At 41.3% G+C, this 26,150-nt stretch overlaps 1 protein-coding gene across 1 annotated transcript in view; it reads right to left on the bottom strand.

Moving 5' to 3' along the window:
• Window positions 1-1,618: 1,618 nt before the first annotated feature.
• FGF13 (fibroblast growth factor 13) overlaps window positions 1,619-26,150 on the bottom strand; it is a 75,430-nt gene continuing 50,898 nt past the window's right edge. The window contains 7 exon segments of the mRNA NM_001098892.2: window positions 1,619-2,922; window positions 2,924-2,932; window positions 2,935-3,020; window positions 4,326-4,363; window positions 4,365-4,370; window positions 4,373-4,411; window positions 4,413-4,525. Of these exon segments, the coding sequence (NP_001092362.1) occupies window positions 2,884-2,922; window positions 2,924-2,932; window positions 2,935-3,020; window positions 4,326-4,363; window positions 4,365-4,370; window positions 4,373-4,411; window positions 4,413-4,525 (330 nt within the window). The 3' untranslated portion in view covers window positions 1,619-2,883.

Here is a 26,150-nt window from a genome sequence, read left to right as displayed (position 1 = left end):
AATCAGAAACACTGGAGGTGGGGTCCAGCCATCTGTATCTTACAAGCCCTCTAGGTGTCTACAATGTGGACACATATCTGCGAGCCAATAGTCCTTGTGGTGTTTTTCCAAAACTTATTTCATCAAACATTTGGCACAGCTAATGTTTCCAACCACGAGAAACGTTTCTGGTGTTTATGTGTGTGTGTGTGAATGTGTATGTAATGAAGGTATGTGAAAGTATGGCTGTTTGTGGTGAGGTATTTTTGGAGGTCAGTTTAATTATTGACTTATTTAAAGATCACCTTCGGTTAAAAACAACGTGAGTCAGCTCATAGAGAATGCTGGGAAAAAAGGATTATTCCTGGGCATTTTGGCCACTTCTAATTTATGCCAGGCTTCCCTAAGACTCCAAGGTACTGACTTGTTTGTTACCAACAGACCTATGCTATTCTTGAGCAATGAAAAAGGAAAAGCTGCAAGGAAACTCGTCAATAATCAAATTTTAAAGTCCTTGGAGCAAGACTGAGACAATGCAGTACTTTTCTCTATGGATTGAAAATTAGGAAGACTGAATAGAGGGGGGCAAGGCTGAGTGAGTCTGGTTATGGCATAGGGTACCCAGGCTCCTGTCCAAACTGGGCAGGCAGCATCTTTCATGTAGCTGGACCCAAGAGCTCTGGCACGATGAGGGCTTAAGACAGGATCACAAGGTGACTGAACTGGGCTGGGTTGGCCTAGGCTAGGAGCTCCTGCTGAATCCGGCCCTGATGTCTTAGGAATCAGCAGCCTTCCTTTGTGCAAAAGCATGCTGCTTGGGGCCCCAGGAACTTTATTTGATGGATGCCAATTATGTTTCACCTGTTCCTCCACTCTCACCTTCCTACATGGTCGACTCCTGAAGCATCATGACCAGGCGATGGCAGCTTTGGGGAGATAGTGAAAAGTCATCAACACTGACAATGTTTATGGTGACCCAAATGTATGCATCTGTCAACTCAACAAAGACACTCTATGTGCACTTTATTGTAAGTTGTATATGATGCAAAATACTGCAAATGGACACCAAACTCTAGTTACTGAAATGCATACCAAATTATGAGGAAGTGTACAGATATCTGTAGTTGATTTTGAAACGTATCACAAATAAGATGGAGTGATGGATGGATAGATGTACAGTATAGTAGTATGTGAATATTTGAACACAGGTGTAGGTTTACCAGCATTCACTGTAACATTCTATTTTTAACTTATGGTTTGAAATTTTAATAAAAAAAGAAAATAGCTATGTTCAGTTCTCAGAGATGGAAAAGACTTGAGATATTTAGTCCCGTGCCTTTCCTCTATGGAAAGAAATGAGCATCAGAGAGGGGGAGATGACAGTGTGAACAGCAGGGTACTAGAATATAGATCCTTTTTTACAGTTCATCACTGAATGGGAATGAAAATTCTTCTGTTCCAGCCTGCAGTTCAAGTATAACAATTACACTTTTAAGAGTATTCATGCGAATATAAATCTCTAGACTGTAGATTATCTGAAGGTGGTGATCAGATGTACATAATTCAGTGTGTAACTCCAGTTTCTACCACAATTCACGGCACATAATGGACACAGTAAATACACGTTAAGGGATTTTTCTTTGAATGAATATAAAGAGTTTATTCGGTGCGTATCTGGGTATACAACAACAAATATTAAACAACTTTTTTTTAAACTGTTTTGTGCACAGGACAGAAAACTGCCTGTACATGCTATGTCCACTTTTGGAACACAGATTTTAACAATTATTAATGCACAAAATCTTACATATCATGCAACTCTATGCCAAGATTCCAACTTTCTTCCATGCAACAGATATGAAGATCTAAATGGAAACCTAGCTAAGTCTTAAACACTTTTCCAGAAGCAGGTATAAGTATATGTTGTTTAGGGGTAACCAGTCTTAACATTTCCTTGTACACAATATTCACGTGCCAAATACAATGACAGAGGGACTCATACGTATACAGATAAGACATTTCTTATTTTAACAACACAAAAGACAACATCACAGTTCCACAGTTACTGTCTTTACATAAGAAGCCACAATAATAGTTTAACATGATAACACAAATGGAATTAAGAGAAAACTACACTTGAGGATAATCTTTATTTTTAAGTAATCTTTACTGACTGGGGTTGACAACACAACACAACACAACACAATTTCTACGCACAAAGTACAGCACAAGAACTTGACCAGAATACTATGAATCTAAAGGGGAAAAAATGGTAAAATCATAAGAACCTTGAGCCTGAGATGCCAATTCAGCTTCAACCCTGAATTTGGTTGAATTGGATTAAGTGACAGAGAGTCAATAGAACCATTGAATTTCAGAAATCATAAAACTGCAACGTAAAGAATACATATGAATCAAGCATAGATAGAAAACATTAAGCCAAGAAAACAACACAGTTCACAGAATTTTGTTTGCCCCTACAAAACACGGAAGCAGTTAATTTTGTTCTGTTTTCTTTTTTGTTTGTTTTTGAAGAACAATGATGGTCTTTTCAATTGTCTTGGTTGGAGAGCAAATTTTTCTTAATCAGCATTAGTGCTGTGAAATGTTTTTGGTTTGTCTTCCCCTAAGCAGAGGTGAGATCATGAGAAAATTGGGCAGTCCTTCTCCCAGATTTAGTTCACTGATCAGGCTCGGCACTGTTTTTTTGCACAAGCTTGATCTAAATTATGGGGCTTTTGGATGGATGAGAAGGTTTGATGGCAGATTAGAATAGTGAACTCTGCCTTGTTTGTTTGGTAAACGTCATTGACAAATCTCAACTTTCGGGTGCAAGGACTGCTAGAATTCAACAGCACCTGGAGGTAAGGTTCTGTTACAGAGCCCTTGTTTTGCCCTCACTGGCTACGTTGATTCATTGTGGCTCATAGACTTGCCTCCGTTCCAGCACACCGAGACACTTCTGCTCTTGGTCGGGGTCCCACTTCCAGATCGGGAGAACTCCGTGAGGTCATGCAGAGACGGCTCCTTGTACATGGCCACTACAAAGCATAGAGACACGGCGTCAGAGGCCATTGCACTGGCCCTCAGCTTTCCTTCTACCCCCTGGGCCTCTCTGCTGGAGGCCAAACCTGAGAAATGCTGCTTTCAAAGACTCAGTAGAGTCTTTGGACCAGATGAAGCAAAAGCCAGTCTTGGTACAGAGGTGTGTAGAGAATTCTAATGCCTTATTTCCATCACTGATGGTTTTATATGAAAAGTGAAAGTGAAAGTCACTCAGTCCGTGTCTGGCCCTTTGCAACCCCATGGACTTACACAGTCCATGGAATCATCTAGGCAGAATACTGGAGCAGGTAGCCTTTCCCTTCTCCAGAGGACCTTCCCAACCTAGAGATTGAACCAGGTCTCCTGCATTGCAGGAGGATTCAAGTAATCTGGCTCTAGAAAATTGTGCTGTCAAAGGGCGCTGTGGTGACTTGACTGGCAGACTGCCCCTCTGGTAAACTGCTCTTCTAACCTCGAGCCAGTAAACCTCTTGAAGGGCTTGCTCTCCTTTGTCCTGGATTTTCTATCCCCTTCCCACTGTGTCTCACTCCTTCTGTCATCCCTACTTCCTGTAGCCCATTCCTATCCTCAAACTTTCTCACTTGCTCTGTGTGTGTGTGTGTGTGTGTGTGTGTGTGTGTTAGTTTTCTCATTCGTGTCCAACTCTTTGTGACCCCATGGACTGCAGCCCACCAGGCTCCTCTGTCCATAGATTCTCCAGGCCAAGAATACTGGAGTAGGTGACCATGCACTCCTCCAGGGGAATCTTCCCAATCCAGGGATCAAACCCACATCTCCCTGCATTGGAGGCAAATTCCTTTACCAAATTGAGCCACGATGGAAGCCCTCTCACTTGCCACCAGGCTTCTAATAATGACCGCAAAACAAAAACCGTGAGGAAACTGTTGGGGACAACATTGTTGGGCCCAAGGAGGTTTCCAATAAGTGTTAAGTGTGCACGCATTTGAGCATCTGTATTTCTAACTATTTGGCCTATCTTGAGGTTCTTGCTGTCCGGGAGTTAGCAATTAAGCTATTTCCACGTAAGTAAGGTGTTACACATGTAGATATATTGGGTGGCCAAAAGTTCATTTGGATTTGGCCAAAATAAACTTTTTGGTCAACTCCAATCAGGAGATTAGATGTTCCCATCTACGCTTTAATGTTCTTTTTAAGTGTAAAAATTTTACCAATTTTTGTATAAATGCCTCAGGATGGAAGGATTAGGTTCCACTTCAAAATAAAGGATAATTCCATACCGATACTCATTTCATCCACAGCTGGTATACTCTCGAGTTTACCTTTCAGTGGTTTGGGCAGAAAGTGAGCTGCAGGCTTGTTTCTTCTTACATGGTTTCCTTTCATGATCTCTCCTTCTTTGTTCAGACCCCAGATACCACCCTCGGCCTGACTGCTGCTGACGGTATATCATCGATGAATATGTCACGTAATAATTTTCAAACACTGATTCTTTGAATTTGCACTCAGGTGTGAAATGTTCCTACAAGAAAAGTAAATAAACAAAAGCTCAATATTTACAGCTATGAATTTCATGGAGAACCATATGGTATTGCCCTTCAGGAGTTTAGGACATACTTTGTTAAAGCTTGTTAAGACTGGCATTCTATTTTAACAGCAGAAACTATTATCATTGGAAACTGAGACTATATATAACATTTCATGTGATGCTTTATAAAAAGCCCTAACTGCAAGGGCTACTGATCAATAATTAGCTCTCTTTGTAATAAGGTAATGGAAAACTGAGAACCAGTCACATAAGTGTAATGTATTGGACAAATAGAGGAGCCAAAGATTGAAGAGACAAGCATAACACTGTCACATGGAGTTTTGTTCCTTTCAAGATTAAATTTGAGAAATAAACATCTCATCCTTATACTTAATTTTCATAGATTGTCCAGTTACTATATGCTATAATTTTCAATCACCCCAGGCTGAAATCTGTGTTACAGTGTTACAATGCTGAATGCCTAGATTTTTAAAGAGATGCTACTAAGAAAGACTAACTTTCACTTTTAGATAAACTAAACTGAAATTTTCAGATCATTGGACCTTGACTTAAAAACAGAAAAAAAAAAGTCCCTCATCACCCCATCCTTGCCTTACAGTAACATTTCACACAAATCAATATAGAAGCAAGGAATTTACTTGCAGACATGAGAGAGCAGACATGAGAGAGCACCCCAGGGGATTTTGAACCTGACAATGTGATTTTCTGCCATGTACGTGACCATGTTTTCTTTGGACTTCCCCATACAAATGAAAGGTTCCTGACCCAACAGACTGTTTCTGAAAACAAACAAAACCAGAAAACCTTCTTTTAAGCTTTGCAATATGTGCATTATACAATAAATAGCTAGGTAAAATATCCATTTGTAGACAATGAAATGAACAGCATATTTTAACCTCTAAATAATCTGCAGGGTGGCAGTGGGTCCACTTGGAGTCCAAGATAATGAGGAAAATGCTAAGTGAGTTTCCTATGACAGTGACACCAAGGATGCCCTTTGATTCTTGCTATTTTGCTGGGATCTTATCAGGAATAAGTTTTGATAAAACCTGAAAAAAAAAAAACCCACCTTGCAACAAAATATTGCAATCTCTCCGGACACCTGTCCTTTGGGAACGATACTTACCTTCATTTTCATGTTAGGTAGCATTCCAAGCAAAGTATACTATCTGAGCAACAGTATCAGAGAATCACTTCAGCGAAGAGAGACAGATTCCTCAAATGAGGCAGCTTTTTTTCTTAATGTTAAATAATTGAACACTTTTCTTTTTTCTGGAAATCCACAAAATCTGTTTCACTCAGTAATTTCACTGGTTCTTCCATCTGGCTTCCAGAGCGCCTGGAACAGAGTCATCTTTTGGGATAATTTCAGCCTAGGGGCATACTTAGTAGAGACTCAGAAGACTCACACAAATTCAACCTACTCAAGAAGCAATGTACTTTGAAGGCAACTATCACAGGGTAGGAACCAAAGCGTTCTATTTATGGGCTGTGAACACTCCTCTTTGTAGAATTCTCAACATAGGGAAAGCCAAGGTATGCCTACAAAGAAATATGACTAAAATAGTCTCCACGTGTTCTCCAGGGATGAGCACGATTGCATAGAATGTTGGTTTAGCCTTGCCTAGAGTAAAATGACAACTCCATGTGGCATTTAAAATTCTCCACAATGTAGTCATTACCATGCCTTCAGTCTGTGCCTTTGTGCCTTTATAGACCCCATTCATGTCATTTCCTGGATCTCTCTACCAACTGGCTTTCCTGTCATTCCTCAAGGTTGAGCTCAAATATGACTGCCCCTGAAATCATATATGACCTCTCCTAAACAAAGCTAGAGGAGGTGATGCAATTCCAGTTGAGCTATTTCAAATCCTGAAAGATGATGCTGTGAAAGTGCTGCACTCAATATGCCAGCACATTTGGAAAACTCAGCAGTGGCCACAGGACTGGAAAAGGTCAGTTTTCATTCCAATCCCAAAGAAAGGCAATGCCAAAGAATGCTCAAACTACCGCACAATTGCACTCATCTCACATGCTAGTAAAGTAATGCTCAAAATTCTCCAAGCCAGGCTTCAGCAATACATGAACTGTGAACTTCCAGATGTTCAAGCTGGTTTTAGAAAAGGCAGAGGAACCGGAGATCAAATTGCCAACATCCGCTGGATCATGGAAAAAGCAAGAGAGTTCCAGAAAAACATCTATTTCTGCTTTATTGACTATGCCAAAGCCTTTGACTGTGTGGATCACAATAAACTGTGGAAAATTCTGAAAGAGATGGGAATACCAGACCACTTGACCTGCCTCTTGAGAAATCTGTATGCAGGTCAGGAAGCAACAGTTAGAACTGGACATGGAACAACAGACTGGTTCCAAATAGGAAAAGGAGTATGTCAAGGCTGTATATTGTCACCCTGCTTATTTAACTTCTATGCAGAGTACATCATGAGAAACGCTGGGCTGGAAGAAGCACAAGCTGGAATCAAGATTGCTGGGAGAAATATCAATAACCTCAGATATGCAGATGACACCACCCTTATGGCAGAAAGTGAAGAGGAACTAAAAAGCCTCTTGATGAAGGTGAAAGAGGAGAGTGAAAAAGTTGGCTTAAAGCTCAACATTCAGAAAACGAAGATCATGGCATCTGGTCCCATCGCTTCATGGGAAATAGATGGAAACAGTGGAAACAGTGTCAGACTTTATTTTTCTGGGGCTCCAAAATCACTGCAGATGGTGACTGCAGCCATGAAATTAAAAGACGATTACTTCCTTGGAAGGAAAGTTATGACCAACCTAGATAGCATATTCAAAAGCAGAGACATTACTTTGCCAACAAAGGTCCGTCTAGTCAAGGCTGTGGTTTTCCCAGTGGTCATGTATGGATGTGAGAGTTGGACTGTGAAGAAAGCTGAGTGCTGAAGAATTGATGCTTTTGAACTGTGGTGTTGGAGAAGACTCTTGAGAGTCCCTTGGACTGCAAGGAGATCCAACCAGTCCATTCTAAAAGAAATCAGTCCTGGGTGTTTCATTGGAAGGAATCATGCTAAAGCTGAAAACTTCAGTACTTTGGCCACCTCATGTGAAGAGTTAACTCATTGGAAAAGAACTCTGATGCTGAGAGGGATTGGGGCAGAGGAAAAGGGGACGACAGAGGATGAGATGACTGGATGGCATCAACTGACTCGATGGACATGAGTCTGAGTGAACTCCGGGAGTTGGTGATGGACAGGGAGGCCTGGTGTGCTGCAAATTTCATGGGATTGCAAAGAGTCAGACACAACTGACGAGTGAACTGAACTGACTGAAATCAGAACCGATGACACATATATTTGTGTTCCCAGGAACTCTTATCTCCATCTCTGGCATGGCCCCGTGACTCGGACATGTGCATGCTTGGCTCTGGAAGACAAGGAACTTGTCTTTTATTTCTGAATCTGCCTTTCAGCCATCAGTGACTGATCATATTGCCTAGTTTACTGAACACAGTAAACCATCCAGTTATTGTTTACAGCAGGGGTCCCCAACACCTGGGCCACAGACCAGCACTACTCCGTGGTCTGTTAGGAATTGGGCTGCAGAGAAGGAGGTGAGCAAGCGAAGCTTCATCTGTATTTACAGCCACTCCCCATTACTCACATTACTGCCTGAGCTCTGCCTCCTGTCAGATCAGCAGTGACATTAGATTGTCATAGGGGGGCGAAGACTACTGTGAACTGCGCATGCAAAGGACCGAGGTTGTGCACTTCTTAAGAGAATCATCCTGAAACCATGCCCCGCTCCCTCCCCAGCCCTGTCTTTGGAAAAAACTCTCTTCCACGAAACCAGTCCCTGGTGCCAAAAAGATTGGGGACCGATGGTTTACAGGATTTGCATTGCAGAGGTTCAGATTGACGTATTGGAAACACCGGGATTCAAAAGTATCAACCCAGTAAGAAGTCTGCAGGGAATTTCCTGAATACCACAGAATGAAATCAGCTGTATGTAGATGGAGGCTGTCATTTCAGGGACAAATCCTGTTTGTGTGACTTCAAATCTGTTCAGAATAACAGATACTACACAGATACTGGCACCTCCAACATGCGGAGGAAAAAAAAAAAAAACTTGGCAATTGTTACAACTATTGGAAAATGGCAAGGAAGGACTCAATGAACTGAATGCTCTGTCACATCCTGGCAATTTCTTAGTCATCACCACTAAATCTGGACTCAAGAACTCAGTAGAGAGGGAGGAAAATGAGGCCAAAAAAAGAATGTTGAAGCAACCAAAGCAGTGTTCTGTTCTCGGTGTGTGACACTGTCATTTTATCCAGTGCTGAAATGAGTAGGCAGAAGAGGCTTGATTTTTATCAAATGTGGAAAGATGTGAACATCCCACCCAACACAGGAAGGGCCACCAAAGGGAAGAGGGGTAGAGCTACATCTCTGTGTCTCAGCAGCGGTTCACAGAAATAATAGAAATCGGATTGAACCCTAACCAGAGAAGCCTTATTCACAGAATACCAAGTAGACCTCTGGCAAGCAATCAGTCTTTGATTGATCTGGAGATGATTATTCTTGGTCTGGGAAAAAAGGTACCACAGTGGCCTTGACACTTAGTAGGCATGAAATAGAGGCAGCACTCACTGTACTCTGTATTGAATAGGCATTAGATAAATACTGGCTATCATAATAAATGAATTAAAAAGATGTCAAGCATTCCCTGCACAGCCACGAAGAAATTACTTGACATGAGTACAAAAGAAAAGGTGCTTTATGTCTTCTAACCTTTCATGCATTGATTTCTCTTAAAAGTTGTTTACCTCTCTTGCATATCTATACTTATTTCAGAGGAATAATGTTAGTAAGGTTCAGAGGAATAACTCTCAAAAAAAAATTCAATCTTTCTCAACTCTTTTCTGTAATCATCCTCTCTATTCCCCTTAAAGTCCAAGGTTAGTTTTTTCCGCAGTGATTACCTAACTTTTTTATCCACAGAATCCATACCAGTTAATGACAGTGATTATATTTTGAGTAAAGAATGAAAAATCTACATTTGCAGAATGAACAGATCCAGGAGCAAAACCTAACAGTACAATTATTTTTAACCAATTAATTCACTATTAAGGGCAATATAGGTCTTTGAAGGTTTACCACTAACAAGATGAAAACATCTGAAACCCTCAACATCAGGTCAATAGAGCATATTAGAGAATACTTAGAGCTACAGATGGTGATGGTCAGCTGCCCTCAGTGGGGCATATTAGACTTCCACACAGACTTTAACAATCAAGTGAATAAGGCATTCATGCAATCAATAATGCAGGATATACGCAAAGAGCCCCCCAGATCCAATGGTGTGCTAGAAAGCAACTTTGTCCCAGAAGAAAGGCTCTGGACCTGGGATAGCAATTTACCCTGGTGCCTTGAGTTGCCTCTGGCACCAAGGGCACAGGATGGAGGGGATAAAATAGCTCTCTGGCCTCTTGGAGCTGGGGCCAGGTCAGAAGAAGCATGGGCTGTGATGGTAGCTTCCCGGAAGGGAGCCTACTAAGGGCCTCATCACTCCGCAGGGGATGTGAAGCTATATCCTCAAGAAAGTCAAAGTGTTAGTCATTCGGTCATGTCCGACTCTTAGCAATCCCATGGACTGTAGCCTGCCAGGCTCCACTATCCGTGGAATTCTCCAGGCAAGAATACTGGAGTGGGTTGCCATGCCCTCCTCCAGTAGAGCCATAACCCAAATGGCAAGAGCTCAAAACCATCTGTATATCATGTACATCATCTCCACATGCTAAACACGTCCACAATACCACAGTGCACACACCCATGGCTAAGTTTCTTCTTGATTAAAAGAAGTCATTGTGGGGGTGGGGGGTGGGCTTCTGTGGTGGTCCAGTGGTTAAGGCTTCACTTTCCAATCTGACAGGTATGCATTCGATCCCTGGTTGGGGAGCTAAGATCCCACCAGCCAAATAACCAAAACATAAAACAGAAGCAATATTCTAACAAATTCAATAAAGACTTTAAAAATGGTCCACATTAAAAAAAAAAAGTCATTTGGCAAACACACACCGTAATAGCAGCGTTTTCATACTTTTGCCCCCAGCTTTTGTACTTGCAGCTATGCTACCAACCGACAGGGTGGCAGTGTTCTACTTGAGTTTGTACCTCACTAGGCTTTGAGGGGGAGAAGGCAATGGCACCCACTCCAGTACTCTTGCCTGGAAAATCCCATGGGTGGAGGAGCCTGGTGGGCTGCAGTCCATGAGGTCTCGAGGAGACGGACACGACTGAGTGACTTCACTTTCACTTTTCACTTTCATGCACTGGAGAAGGAAATGGCAACGCACTCCAGTGTTCTTGCCTGGAGAATCCCAGGGATGGGGGAGCCTGGTGGGCTTCCGTCTATCGGGTCGCACAGAGTCGGACATGACTGAAGTGATGTCCTTAGCAGGCTTTGAGGATTTAGGAATATCGTGAATGCTTTGAACACATTTCTCTCAAAGAAATCTTTTTAAAAGGGCAGTGCTGATTTCCTTGGATCTCAAGAGACCAGCAGAGTCTCCTTAGGTTGTCCATATATAAAAGCAACACAGAGGTCCTAGGGCTGTTGAACAAGCATGAACACTGAATATAAGTTTTCGCACATGTGACACTATGTGAACTGCACAAATCCTGGTAGAGATGAATGTGTCTCCATACATTTTGCTCTATTCACATGTCACATTTTTTATTGGCATCATAGAACACAGAAAAACAGTGTGTAAGTCGATGAGTGAGCATTAAAGAAACTTTTAAAAATGAACTCAATAAAACATAATTTTCTTCTTTTCAGCAAGTTCTAGAAACATAACTAATCTATCTCGCCCTTTACTTCTCTCACTTCCTTCTCTCTTCTGGCCACATTTTTCAGTAGCCTGACGATCCAAATTAATTTAACAATTACTGCCAAGAGCAAGGGTCACTCTTCTGATTCTCAGCCATGTTCTGATGACAATTATTTTCTAGATTTAAAGTTAGCAGCTTATACAAACAGGTCTGACTTGTGTGTGTCAATTATTCCCCAGCCTAATGAAAATAATATGCAGATTAACATTAGATTTTCAACTGTTTAAAAAAATAAAACAAAATAGAATCTAAAATATAATCATACCCATAGCGGGTGACCCCATAACTACCTATATTCTCTATATAAGCTTCCCCTTCTATCGGTGATTTCAAAATCCAGGATTAATTATTATATCAGGACTTTGATGTTCTCTCTCAGGGTATATTTGATGTGAATGAACTTCATTATTACTAAGATTCAAAGCACGGGAAGGGAGAGGTTGGGAGAAGAAGGAATCAATACTTAGCCAGTTTCACTGTAGCTAAACAAAATTATTAATTCATGATAAACAGAGTTTGGTTTGTTCACTCAAATATTCCCTGGACTGTGGAATACTTGAGGGCAGCTCTGAGCATGGGGCCTGGCTTAGAGTCAATGATCAATATATATCTAATGAAATAACAAAGAAAAGAATGGGATTTCATAGGGAAGAGGACTTGGGAGATAGCTTATACAGGTCCAAAAAAGGGTTAAACGTGGTGGGGATATGAATAGAGGGCTGTTTGAGAGGAGAGACTGACAAGTCAGAACTTGCCTGCCAGGGCAGAAAGAGTAGGTGATAAAAGGAGGAAAGCAGCCTACAGATAAATTCAATTTAAAAAACTGCAGAGGGAGGAGAGAAAGGGAAGGACCGGAGGGAGGGAGACAGAGAGGAAGGAAGAGAAGAGGGACTAATAAAGACAAAACCGAAGCTGAAGCTCCAAGAATAAAGAGATTTTCTGGTAACCAAGATATAGGCATTAAACTCATACTCTTGGTCTTTGGCTCTGCAAACAGCTAAAGACTGCAAACTAAATTCTGTTCACTTGATTTCTGTAAAAAGGGTGAGGAGGGTGGGGTGGGGACCAGTCCTGGTGATCGTACTGGATGGTTGGACAAGGAGGCAATGAGATGATGTATGTGAAAGAAGCTCTTGAGAATTGTAAAGCCCCATAAACATGAAATGGTGTGTGATTACTTCTGATAATACATGCCCAGAAAACCAAGGTAAAATAAATACATTCTCTCTTCTTTTCAAGGTTCTTCTGCCACTCTGGAATCAATTTCTAAAGAAAGGATCTGCCTATATTTGTTTATTGCCATGAAGGAGATAAATTCTGCCCCAAAATGAGGACTGCACGTGAATGACACTCGGTGTTTAGCGTTCTCCTCCAAGCTTGGCTCCCCCAAACTGTTTTGCTTCCTTCCATTTTGTTCATTTTGGTCTGCAGTCGCTGAAAAGGCTGCAGTGCTTCAAGCCAACAGCACTAAAGAGATGGAAGTTACTGAAAAATAGGCTTCATGAAATACCACGTCACAAAATGACTTCAAAAGTACACGTGCTAACTGGCAACTGTTTGCAATGCAACAAATCATAATTAAGAATATGTACATGGGACTATTTCTCCTCATATGGTTATAGTGAAACTTCTCAAGTAGCATTTTTGTATTCCAAGGTATCTAATAGACATTTTCATTGACCTTATGTTGAGTCCACAAAATAGGGCACCCCGGTATTGCCTTTCTTCAACTCTTAACAAACAAAAATGAAAAAAAAAAAAAAAAAAAAAGGAAATTTTAACGAGATTGTCAAGCAATGGCTTGTATAAACAGAATTAGGATGCAGATATGACCACATTTTGGCCCTGGGGTTCACTGAGTCCTTTGTATTGGCTTGTTCTAGATTTTCATCTATTTCTGTAGAGCAGTCTCATGAAATATTGAATTTTACAATTCGTTTTATAAAATACACAGAAATAAGCTAGAATAAAGCAGGAATCAAAACAAAAACACTGCATCCCTTACAGAGCCTAAGAAGGGTGATTTTTGTTGTGGTTAAAAATAAATGATTCTTTTAAAAAAAAAGAAAAGAAAAAAAAGACCCTAAGGCCTCACTCAGCTCCAAACCTGGTCAGCAGATACATTCTGAAATGGAAGTAACTTGCTGACGTTTGTGATGAAGAAGTGGGATAGGCCACACATCTCCAGGGCTGTGTGATTTGGTCCAAGACAGTTCAGTCTGGTCCAAGCCTTGCAGAAGAATACAGATTGGCTAGGAATCCAATTAGGGAGCAGAAGAGAGATTTCCATTTTACATAAGATATTACAGAGACTATGTGGCCATCATACTTTCTTTTAAAAATCTTACTAGATTAAATCTTACTGCTGAACACAAATTCTGTGCATGGAAAAGCATTTTTTTTCAAGTGAAGAACACTTCTTAAAGTATCTTCTCCAACTTTTTTTTGTCTATGATGTGTATTAATGCGCAGTGTTGGTTTTTCTTATAAGCAGGGCTGAACTATGTGCTTTGAAAGGGAATCAAATATCAGATATGATCTCTAAAAAGAAACTTTCCTGTCTTGTTGGCTGGTTACTGAATTAATCTGTGGACTATTAGCTAGCTATTCTCCATTTACTGTGATGCTTTCTAATTTGTGGCAGGATTCTTCTGTAGAAGAACTTCAGAAAGAAAAGTGAAAAGTGCTAGTCACTCAGTCATGTCTGACTCTTTGTGACCCCTATGGGACTGCTGGCCCACCAGGCTCCTCTGTCCATGGGATTCTCCAGGCAGGAAATACTGGAGTGGCTTGCCGTTTCCCTTCTCCTGGGGATCTTCCTGACCCAGGGATCAAACCCAGGTCTCCAGCATTGCAGGCAGATTCTTTACCATTTGAGCCACTGGGGAGTCTTCAGAGCAGGATCTAAACCCATCAGCAAGAGAATGACTTGGAAGAATTTGTAGTCACCAAGTGAATAAACTTTTAGGTTGTATTTTAGATAGGCTCTTCCAAGCTTCTGCCCAAATGTTCAAAGCCTGGGAACTGTGAAAACTTTCCCTAGACCATCCAACAAACTGTCATGCAAAGAAGAAGGTTCTTTCTGCATAGATCAACCTGAAAAACTCTGGCAAAGTAGGTGCCTATTAAAAACTAAAATTGTACCCAGGTGGGTGCATCTGGCCACTGTGAGGGTGGTAATTCTGATTTGTGTTGGATAGTGGTTGAGTTAGATTTGATAGGGTCTATCTCTGCAGAACAGAGTCATTTACAATAGCTAGAAGTCTACTTTCTTCAAAGACTTTCAGAGAAGACTTCTTATCTTTTCTCTTGCACAGGTAGCAAAGCAATGCCTCTGCTCAGAAGGAAGTCACTAATATGTGCTTTCCACTGCAAACCAGAAAACCTGGAGTCACAGGGCAAGGTGCAAAGGCCTCATCTATAAACCAAGGATGAGAAAGATGTCATAGAAGGCTATGGGACAAACCACATCGCATAACACCTGCAAACGACTTCTGGGGATAGGAAATTGTACAGAGTCCTGTTTCCACGTAGAGAACGCATTTCCACTAACATTTACCCCTTGAAAGGAGATAATGAAAGGATGCCTGTGACAGTCACTTACCACGAGTCTGAGTGGTATGAATTATTCACTAACCGAAGACTCAGATGAAGAATCCATTCTCACCTTATTCCTTACTGAGAGCCTACGGTGCACCGAGCACTGTGGGAAGTCCCTTTGCCTATATAATGATTCTAATTTAATCTCAAAAGCAGGTCTCTGTATTGAGCTCAGAATGGAATGACCTCCCTTGTGCTGAGAGAGGAGTTCTCCCACCTCACAAGGGAGAAAAACACAGGAAAGAAGCCCTTACTAAGCCACTCCCTTATGAACTCCACTGCAAGTGCACCCTTTCCACCCAACCAGTCACTGTGTAGACAAGTGCTGTGATGTCAGTTCTCCTCTAAATGAATAGTTCCAATGTTGGCTGGAAGGGTCAGTCTTTCCTCCGATTCGTGTGTCCTGGCTCTCTGAACACCACAGAGCTTCGAACCTGCCACATCAAACTTTCCAGATTTCTGACTTCGGGCAGCTGACCTGGGCTCTGATCCTGAATCGCTAAGAGGAGAATAGCAACACGTGCCTCCCAGGGAGGACTGCAGAGAGCACGGAAAGCAGCCAGCACACATGGGGGTGCTCACAGGACTATAGGGTCCTTGGCCTTGCCTTACTTTCCTGTTCGTGTGATAGACAGGTCAATGCAGTCTCCTCCCCACGACCATCCCAACTTCAAACTGATCAGGGAGTAGAGAAGTGCCTTGCCAGTTCACAGAGCTTCAAGTTACACATGAACTATATGGGTGAGAACTCCTTTCGTTAGTGATTCCTTTGCAAGCGGTGGCAATGCCACTCATCTTTCATTTGGGGCTTAAAATATCCTAAGATTCCAAAATTTGAATTACTGTAATGTGTATCAGTGAACCTGCATGACATTAAAGAGATTTGTGAAATAATCCAGTATTAATGGGCCAAGTGATATTTACACATCTCATTTTAATTTACCATGCCATAAAAGTGCAAACATGACTATTCCATTTCTTTTGTTCTAAACCACTGTTTTTGCTAGTTCTACTTTCATCATGTAAGTTACTAATAACAAACAATCCTGAAAAACTCTAATAGCTCCTTATGTTTAAGCAGCAACTACTTAACAGTTTCCTACAAATGCTTCAATAGTTAATGACATTCGAGTGACAGATAAGGGACATTTTATAATGATGACAATAAGAAAGGTAATGATTACAATGGATTTGGTAGACTTTTTTTTTTTTTTTTACAGTTTGAAGAAATGAAACCAGAGATATTAATGCATTGGAATCTGGCTTTCACACTTTCATTTAGAGAATGAATCCAGAGCAGGGAGGCAACTCCTTCTAGAGGAAGCAGGAATCTGTTTAAGGTAGCCGGTGTTGACATGCGTGTGTGTATGTGTGTGCTCAGTCACTCAGTCCTGTCTCTCTGCAACTGGTAGCCCACCAGGCTCCTCCGTCCATTGGAATTCTTCAGGCAAAAATACTGGAGCCATTTCCTTCTCCAGGGATCTTCCCGAACCAGGGATTGAACCCACATTTCTTGCATTGACAGATGGATCCTTACCACTGAAGCCACCTGGGAAGCCATGTTGACGTGCGAGAGACCCTTATTTTCAGGCAACTTGATCTCTAAGATGTTTCCAGAGCTGAAAAACACCGAGGACCCAGCAGTGCTAACTGGCCCTGGGCTGCAGAGGAAAGGAATAGCTTACCACAGAGCACAAGTCAATCCTGCCAGGCAACATTCCATGAATCTTAAGTAATGTGTCCATGGAACATTCTCTTAGTTTATGCCATGAAAACTTGATTCTTCTATGGCAAAATATTCATGTCTGAATTTCAGTACATTTTGAGTGCTGCTTTCTTTCTTTTCAGGGACCTCTCTACACTCAAGAGTTCTTAGGGATGACCCCAGAGAACTTTTACTGACATTAGCCTTCTGCCTCTTTAGATGCTACTGCTGCTTGCTGCTGCTTAAGAGGTGGGTAACTGATATAGCAAAATAGAATCAGCCTGATCGGAGTCCTGTGTCTGTATGTCTTTGCGACCCCATGGACTGTAGCCTATCAGACTGCTCTGTCCACGGATTTTCCAGGCAAGAGTGCTGGAGTGGATTGCCATTTCCCTTCTCCAGGGATCTTCCCTGACCCAGGAATCGAACCCTGGTCTCCTGCATTTGCAGCAGACGCTTTACCATCTGAGCCACCAGGGAAACCCTCTCAAGAGACAGACAGACATAAAAAGAGAAGCGGGAGTGGGGCAGACAAAGAGACAGAGGAAAGACAAGAAGAAGTGAGAAGAGAAAAAGTCAACGGTGGCAAGTTCTTCTTTTTCCCAGTTCTATAATCCTGAGGCCTTTCAGAAATGCCTGCCGTTCCCCATCCGGACTCCACCCACCCCCACCGTACATGGAGAGGGTGAGAAAGTGAGCCATCTCTCTTGTTGGAGAAAATCTGTCTCCTGTCCAAATTCCAGGTTGTGCTCAGACCTCAGGTAAATCTGAGAAGCCACCCAGGGCAGGTTGTTCTTCTGTAAAGTCAGCATCTATAGAGGAGCCTGATAAACAAATAAAACCTATTTCTTCCTAGAGATTTTCCTCTTGTGGAAAGCACATCCATCTCTGAAGGAAAAGAAAAAGGAAGTCCAGGGTCTTTGGAGAAACTCAGGATTAGTATAAAGTTCATTAAAATAAGACACTTTGATATATGAATGTTGTTATCATAAAGTGAATTATATTTCATAAGAGGGACGTAATGTTCAGATGTGTAACTATGGCGCAGTAAACAAGACAACGGTTCCCTATTTATGACCAAACTCTTTTCACCTGTGATGCTGTTTATGCTCCTCATCACCTGGATACTTATTGTTTGAGAGAAACCACGGTGGAAAACGCAACGCTTTACAACAGTGTTTAGACCCGAGTAATCCAGCTACAATTTATAAAATGAGCTTTCAGTTAGGCTTAGATTAAATTAAATTTTGGTCTGTTCTGGATTTCCTGAAATACTGCAAGCATTTTTAGATTCATTTTTTTAAAAGGGTTTTGGATGTCATTCAATTTTGAAATAAATACAGTTCTTTATCAAAATATGAAATTTCAATTTTCAAATATTTGTTACCTAAGTATTACCAGAGTTGAAAACACAAGCAAGGATACATATAAACTATGAGAATATATTCAAGATGATTAATATTTGGCATAAGCTTTGCACAACCATCATCTATTGGAATAATTTTCAGCTTTCATTTTCAACAGTGTAGATTGTTAAAGCATTTGCATGATATGCAAAATACATAAATTATCCCTGCAGGGAACACTTAAAACTTAAGGTAATTATATAGCATAGAAGTGATTTCAAAGAACTCCAACAAAATAACAAATAATTCTACAGTCACCCTTTACAATGCTTATTTATCTGTTATCAGTGATCTGACCACTAAAGTCCCTTTCTTTACAATGTGTATTCACATTATCAATTCTTACTTTGTTCTTTTACCATCAAGCTCTTACAGCTGGCCCTGAAATTTGCATGCTGTAAAAGCTGAACTAGACAGCTAGTAGAGATGAATTCCCCAGTTATATTCATGCTGTGAACAGAACCATAACACTCCCTAATATATCTTATCATTGCACTTTTATACTAACACGAATCCAAATCAAGTCCTATTTTTTACATTCCTTCCTGTTAAATCTTTTAATGGGCTCCCTGCTGCCTACAGGATAAAACCAAAACTCCCTGGCCTGGCGTTCAAGGCCCTCCATAATCTCACACATGTGTTCCTACAATTCTAGCATAAGATTCCTCAACTCCAGCCAGATTGGAGAAATAAGGCCAGGACCAAAAGGAGCAGACATTTTTCTTATGAATTGGAAAAATATCTCCTCCAAACCAATAGTATGCTTTAGAGGCTGGGGATATTCACTGTGATTAGAGAGAAATTACTGCGTCACAGGAATATATAACTAATCTCTCCTGGGTTTCTTAGGCTCTGCATTATTCTTATTTTTGTAAATTCAAGAAAATGTCTTGCACTTCTGGAACATCCCAGCTACCTTGTGTCTCGGTTCTGCACCCTGTGACTTAGGCAGGGGGCTGCCCCAGGTATGAAATTTTCTGGAGGCCACTTGGTAATAACCGGTAGCTCTTCCTTTCACGGCACAAAGAGAAAGAGAGTCAAATGTCAGCATGTCAGGAACCTCCAGGCTCAGCTTCAGCCAGAATGCAAAAGCACTTTACAACTGACTATTTCTGAAGACTTTTCACAGTATCGAGGAAAAGGGTAATGAAATTGTATCTGAACAGAAGGAAGCTAAAATTATTATCTCATACTAATTTTTACCAGATGGCTGTGATGAAAAATCTATACTGAGCAAATCTGCTTGTATATATTAAAGATAATCAAGGGGGCTAAAACTTTAAATGGTCACAATATATTGGATTTAATTTTATGGCTCCTATTGATTCCATACATAGGTTCTTTCTAAGTGCATGCGAATGGGACACAATAAATCATATCATCAAATCATTAGGAGCTGCATCTTCTATTCATGATCACCATCAGCACTTGGATTATGTCTCTTTTTTTCTTAACCTGTAGAGAGAATACATTTGGGATGTAGCCACACAATGTTACCTACCATATCCCTCTGCATCAGGAGGTTGCAAATGACACTCCTTCCCCAAGAGAAAGAGGAGATCACAGTCCTCAGAAGGAAATTCCCTCACCAAGCTTCCAGTAGAACCAGTTAAATGCTGACTTCTGATGACAATAAACCGTTGAGGACTGGAAGGGAGATAGGGTATACCAGATGTACATCCTTTTCTGCTCAAGTGATGTCTCTAGGGAGCGGGTTGTGTGGGTTCAACATTCAATTTGGGCCTGTCATGGATCCATTTCCTCTCTGTTCTGAAGCCCACTACTGGAAAAAGCCCACCCTTGTTCTTTGGTTGACTCTCAAACGCCAATTGTTCAGGAAAGGCTAGAATACATTCAATAACATGTGCTGGTTCATATCAAACAAAGCATGTTCACATGTGCCAAGCCATTTGTTACTATTCTCCAGGTAAAGCAGGTAAAAGTGCTGGCCCTGGCAAGGAATTGATGTGTATACCAAATCCCAATGTATGATTCACCTAGTGAGTCAGAGCTCTGAGCAACATCTTTATACAATGTATGAAGATGAATTGTCTTACATATCATTTTATGGGAGTTACATGCCTTCAAGTCAATGAAGACTGTTTGAGTGCCTACCATGTGCACTGTTTTTCCTAAACTAGATGCCGATACTCATGGTGCTTTAGCACTTTTGGCAGAGCAGCTGCTGTCCCCCAACAGTTGTCCAAAGAGGACTTTTGAAGCTGCAATCAGAACTCATACAGTGCCCCAAGGTGTGTTCTTATGGTGAGAGACAACAGGTCAAAATTGAGTTCTGTAGTCTACAGTGGTCAAGCAAGATACAGACCTACTGTGCATTCTTCCCACTATGACAACCTGATTCAGCATTTATTTCATTTGCAAAAGATTCATTTAGTCATTTAATCTGTTATAGTTAAATGTTCTACTGTCAGCAGCAGCAGCAGCTAAGGAGTTACCAATTGCTCAAAAATTGTGGCGATCCGGGGTCAAGGTACAGATTAGAATGGCAATAGCTGATCAGATCAGATCAGTCGCTCAGTCGTGTCCGACTCTTTGCGACCCCATGAATCGCAGCACGCCAGGCCTCCCTGTCCATCACCAACTCCCGGAGTTCACTCAGACTCACGTCCATCGAGTCAGTGATGCCATCCAGCCATCTCATCCTCTGTCGTCCTCTTCTCCTCCTGCTCCCAATCCCTCCCAGCATCAGAGTCTTTTCCAATGAGTCAACTCTTCACATGAGGTGGCCAAAGTACTGGAGTTTCAGCTTTAGCATCATTCCTTCCAAAGAAATTCCAGGGTTGATCTCCTTCAGAATGGACTGGTTGGATCTCCTTGCAGTCCAAGGGACTCTCAAGAGTCTTCTCCAACACCACAGTTCAAAAGCATCAATTCTTCAGCGCTCAGCCTTCTTCACAGTCCAACTCTCACATCCATACATGACCACAGGAAAAACCATAGCCTTGACTAGACAGACCTTTGCTGGCAAAGTGATTTCTCTGCTTTTGAAACATGCTTCTAGGTTGGGTCATAACTTTCCTTCCAAGGAGTAAGCGTCTTTTAATTCATGCTGCAGTCACCATCTGCAGTGATTGGAGCCCAGAAAAATAAAGTCTGACACTGTTTCCACTGTTTCCCCATCTATTTCCCATGAAGTGTGGGACCGGATGCCATATGTAAAAACAAATCTTCAGAATCACACCAGAACGATCAAAGTTGCCACTGTGATATTACCTCAAGGAACATAGAACCCCTACATTCTATGATTAGCCAAACTCGAGTCAATTTAACCTAGTAACCAACTGCAAGTGATATTATATGGCATATATAAGTTATCTTATATTGGCATCATATGCCAATATAAGATAACAAGGTTCCGTCGTTAAAACACCTTCCTGCAGGGCGAGGTTACTAGTACTCTAACCACCAGCAACAATATGCTGTAAAACACATTTTGGTGTCGCTGAAGTTATACTTTCTGCAATTCTGATCTATTGAAAGAATGGTTTCAGAACAAGGTATTTGTGGAAAAATCATAAGGAAAAGGCACGAACAGGTAGGCTGTAAGCTAAGTGACCAGAATAAAGGACAGTACAGGGACTTCCCCTGGAGGTAGAGTAGCTAGGACTCTGAGCTCCCAATGTAGGAGACCTAGGGTTCCATCCCTGGTCAGGCAACTAGATCCCACATGCCACAACTATGACCCAGCATAGCAAAAAAAAAAAAAAAGACAGTACAAATACTCCTTTGAGTAAACACTAGCAGAGTTTCAAGTCTCAGAGCTTTGGGGGTGACTCCATAGCCTTGCCCAGTTGTCACCAATCTTTTGCAATTGTTCCTAGGCATTAGAAAGAAACAGGGCGGTGACAGATCAAACAGATGTGAAACCACAGCACTTTGGTGTTTACCTTTGCACCAACACCTCAAATCACGCATGTGGCTCCAATGAGAAAGCAGAATGAGAGATGGGGTGCACAGAGCAACCCGTCAAGGAAGGACAGATGTACACACCAAGTCCGTGTGAGAACAGCAGATTAACATTTTGTCTTTTTTAGCAACATTTAACTCTCTGTTCTTCTAAATAGTCTCAATGAGTATCCAAGTTGCTTATTGTATTTTGAATGAGCAATAATAGGATTGATTTTTCCCTGAGCCTGAGTCACAGCCTGGTAGTAAATTAGGTGCTCAGGAAGGTGTGTTACTTCCTTGAGGCCACTGAGCCATCATTTAAGGCATAATACACTTGCTTTTGTTTGTGAAGATGCACTGACTCACTTCAGTAGGAGTTGTTTTTCCTGCACTGCTGACGGCTGAGTTAAAGGAATGTACTCTTTTTTTTTTTTCCCTCCTCACAGTATGGAGAGATTGCATGGCTAAGAACCATTCTTGCCACCTGTATTTTGACCCTCGGAGCAAATGCCCATGATTTTGGTTAAAGTTTGAGTTCAATCTGTAGCTGCAGAACAGAGTCTGTGAGCACCGGGGGGAGATCATAGATTCCTCCAGAGCATCCTCTAATTGTCTTAGCTGGTCACTAATGCCAGAAAAGCCATCCTTGTGGTAAAACATTAATTTACAGCATAAGGCAAATCGTGTCACTCCACTACTCAACACGCTCCAATGACTTCCCTTCTCACTTAGAGTCAAAAGCAAAGTCCTTACCTTGGACAATAAAATCATCCGTTATCTGATCCTGGCTACTTATCCATTCTCATCTCTCACTTGCCCATTTTTTGTTTGTTTGTTTCTTTGTTTCCACTTTATGTCAGTCACACTGGCTTCCTAGCTTGTCCCATGAATATGCCAACCATATTCTCACCTACTTTGCGACCCCGTAGACTATAGCCCTCCAGGCTTCTCTGCCCATGGGGATTCTCCAGGCAAGAATACTGGAATGGGTCGTCATGCCCTTCTCCAGGGGATCTTCCTGACCCAGCGATGGAACCCAGGTCTCCTGCATTGCAGGCTGATTCCCTTACCATCTGAACCACCAGGGAAGCCCTATTTTCACCTAAGGGCCTTGAATTTGCTGATACCTCTATATTAAAAAATTTTTTTCCTTTAGACACTCATCTGAACCCTTCCTTCCGTCCATCAAATCACCGTTAACAGAAAGGCTTTGCCCTGATGACTCTGCATGAAAGTTGTCCCTATCTCTCAGCACACCCTTGTCCCTCAAACCCTGCTTGTTCATTCTCCAAAGCAAATTATATATGGATTTGTTTATATTTGCTGTCTGTCTAACCCCTCTAGAACATAAGCTCCATGAGGGACAGGGACTAATGTTTTGTTCATTGTTGTATTCTAGAACCTGGAACAGTGCATCAAGCTCTGTATTCATGCCATAGAAATGTGCTGAGTGAATAGATGGATGAATTCTGGTGGCCTGAAAAGTTGAAAGGAAGGTCTCTGCATAAGTATTAAGGAATTAGATTTGTCATAAAATGATGTTTCAGCTCCTTTGAGGTACAGTTATCAGGGCTTTCATTTTCACTGTGGTTACGAGCTGCATTATAATTATAAACCAGCATCTCTACGTAGATAAACAGAATAAACCTTTGCTAACACTCTTTTGAGCTATACATGAAAGGCTATTCATAAAAAAAGGGTAGGTCAAGATGAAAGGAAATAGCTAAAAAGAATAATACCTTTGAAAAGTATGCCAATAGGTAATTAATCATTAAAAGCAGCAAATCCTGATGGCTAGTAAATTTCAAGGGCTTATCTCAGTAATATATGAAAATGCAATCTTCTCAACATATTAGAAATGTCAGTTCATTGTACTGAACAAAAGAATAAATGAAGAATATGTCTTTCAAGAAGATGCTATTATTTTTGATGATTTCATCAAAAATTTCAAAAAAATTTAATGTATTTAAAATACATCAAATAAAGATTAAAACAGTAAAATATCAAGAGGAGTTTAGTCAGGGACCCAGTGCTTCACTCTGATGTGTTTTTCATGGGGGTTTAACACCTGGTGTGACTTGTGCTTCCATTGCTCTGCACAGAGCCCAGGCGTCTTGGGCTGAACAGGTGCAGTGTAGAAGGGACCACATCTCATGTCCTTGCCGTGGACCACATTTTGTCTGCCACTTACCAAAACAAAGATAAGAATTTCTGAAGAAAGAGGAATGTTGAAGGAGAAAGAAATGCCACAACTTGCTAATTAAGTACAAGGGAACAGGAAAACCACTTTGGCGTGCCATACTTTAGATGTTGTTTAGAGACAGGAAGAATTTGAAAGGAAGCATTAGGTGAAGGAGAAGGAAAAAAGAATGGTTTCTATTTGGACCCACTTTGCACAAATAAACCTCAAAATCTGTCAACAGCAATAAATGCAAATCATGCCACTGTTTCACTCACTGGACGAGCGTGACTATGTGAAGCAAGTGTGAACATCAGGACGCCGCTGCAATGTGCCTGGTTTAACATGGACTCAGAAGGAACTTTATCTAACCAAATGCCTGGGATGGTTCTGCCAGTAGCAGAAGTTCAGGGCCGTGATCCAGGTGTAATGAAGAGGTTTGGCTGTATTCCCTGGGAGATAGTCTCTTTTGGATATAAACTAATGGACTAGATACTGGAACCTTATAAAATAAAGCAACATACATATTAAGCCTCTAGCAGTTCTTTTTATGGAAATTGGTTTTTAAGATATGCTGACTTCAGTCAAACGTCTTGGCTTGTTGATTTTGACACACTGGGAAAAGGAAAAGTGGATAAACAATCTTAACTAAAGGCTGATGGCAAAGACCAGCCCAGAACTGTTGTCCTTTCCAGTCTTTTCTTCTTCATTGAATGTTCTATATTAAGGCAACTTTGTGCCCTGGTTGAGAAACTAGGTTTTCAAGTCAAACAGTGGCAGAGCACAAATTAGAACCCAGCTCTGTCTAATTAGGTAAATTTGGGTAAACTACTATGACCTCTGGCCTTAGTTTCTTCATCTTTAAATGGGGGAAAATAAGTTTCTTCATAGGGTTGTTGGGAGGATTAAATAGGTTAAGATTTTCACAGGACTCCCTTAATAAGGAAGAGAATTTTCTAAAGCGAGTGTTTTAAATTCAGGAATGAAAGGCACTATTGTGGGACACTGGCATTCATATAAAGCACAATTACTTTGTGCTTGAATAAAACATCGGGGCAGTGAAAGCTGCTAACCAAGTCATGTCACTTCTCTGCACAAGTCACAGTGGGACTGACAATCAACTGGCGTCTGTAGTCTGCATCAATTCTGCTTCCGGGGTTGGGGGCGGAGGGGTTGGTTTAGGTGTTTGGCTCAGAAAATAGGGTGGTGGCAGGTACTAAAATTCAGTAAAGTCATTTCTGGGGTAAAGTCTGTTTTTCTTTCTATCCTTAATCAGTCATCCTTCGAGCAGAGGTTAGGATTGTCTTCCTCCCAGAACTGAAACAATGAGTTGTTAAACATCTGGCTAAGAAATCCCTGGGGGGTTTCTCTGGCATGCTCTGCCACTCCTCTGCTCTTTCTCAGCTTTTCAGGAGTGAAGCCACTTCTCCTGTTGCCAGGCAATGAATTCCAAGAGCTTAATTTGGATGGTGACTACTAAAAATGCATCTAAGTGCACCTTCTTGCTTACATCCTAGTTCCTAGGCCTTTCTTGTTTTGTTAACATCCACATTTAAAAATACCGTTCAATGCTGCACTGCAATGGTGATCTATCATGATAGTCTTCATCTGCTAGTGCTCAGGTATTTGTGAAAAAGGGACCGGTTAACAGTTTAAAGTCTGTTTCTTCCAATTAACTCTAAGCTCAGAGAAAGCAGGGACTGTGTTTGCCAAGTATCAGGAAATCACTGGATTACTGCTTGGATGGATGGATAATGGATGGATGGAAATATGTATACTACAGGAAGCTATTATGAGAGAAGCAGAAGGACTAAAGATCTAAAAAGAGCAAGAAATATATCCTTACTAACTAGCTAAAGGAAAACAAAAAGGAGCTCAGATTAGGTGTATAATTTGGTGAGACAATCAATAGCAGGTGGAAAAAGTGAAAAAAAGA

Source organism: Bos taurus, unplaced genomic scaffold (assembly GCF_002263795.3).
Source record: "Bos taurus isolate L1 Dominette 01449 registration number 42190680 breed Hereford unplaced genomic scaffold, ARS-UCD2.0 Super-Scaffold_1723_ScbfJmS_2085, whole genome shotgun sequence".
NCBI lineage: Eukaryota > Metazoa > Chordata > Mammalia > Artiodactyla > Bovidae > Bos > Bos taurus.
The sequence above is the reverse complement of the archived record's forward strand: the minus strand, read 5'-3'. Positions and strand labels throughout refer to the sequence as shown.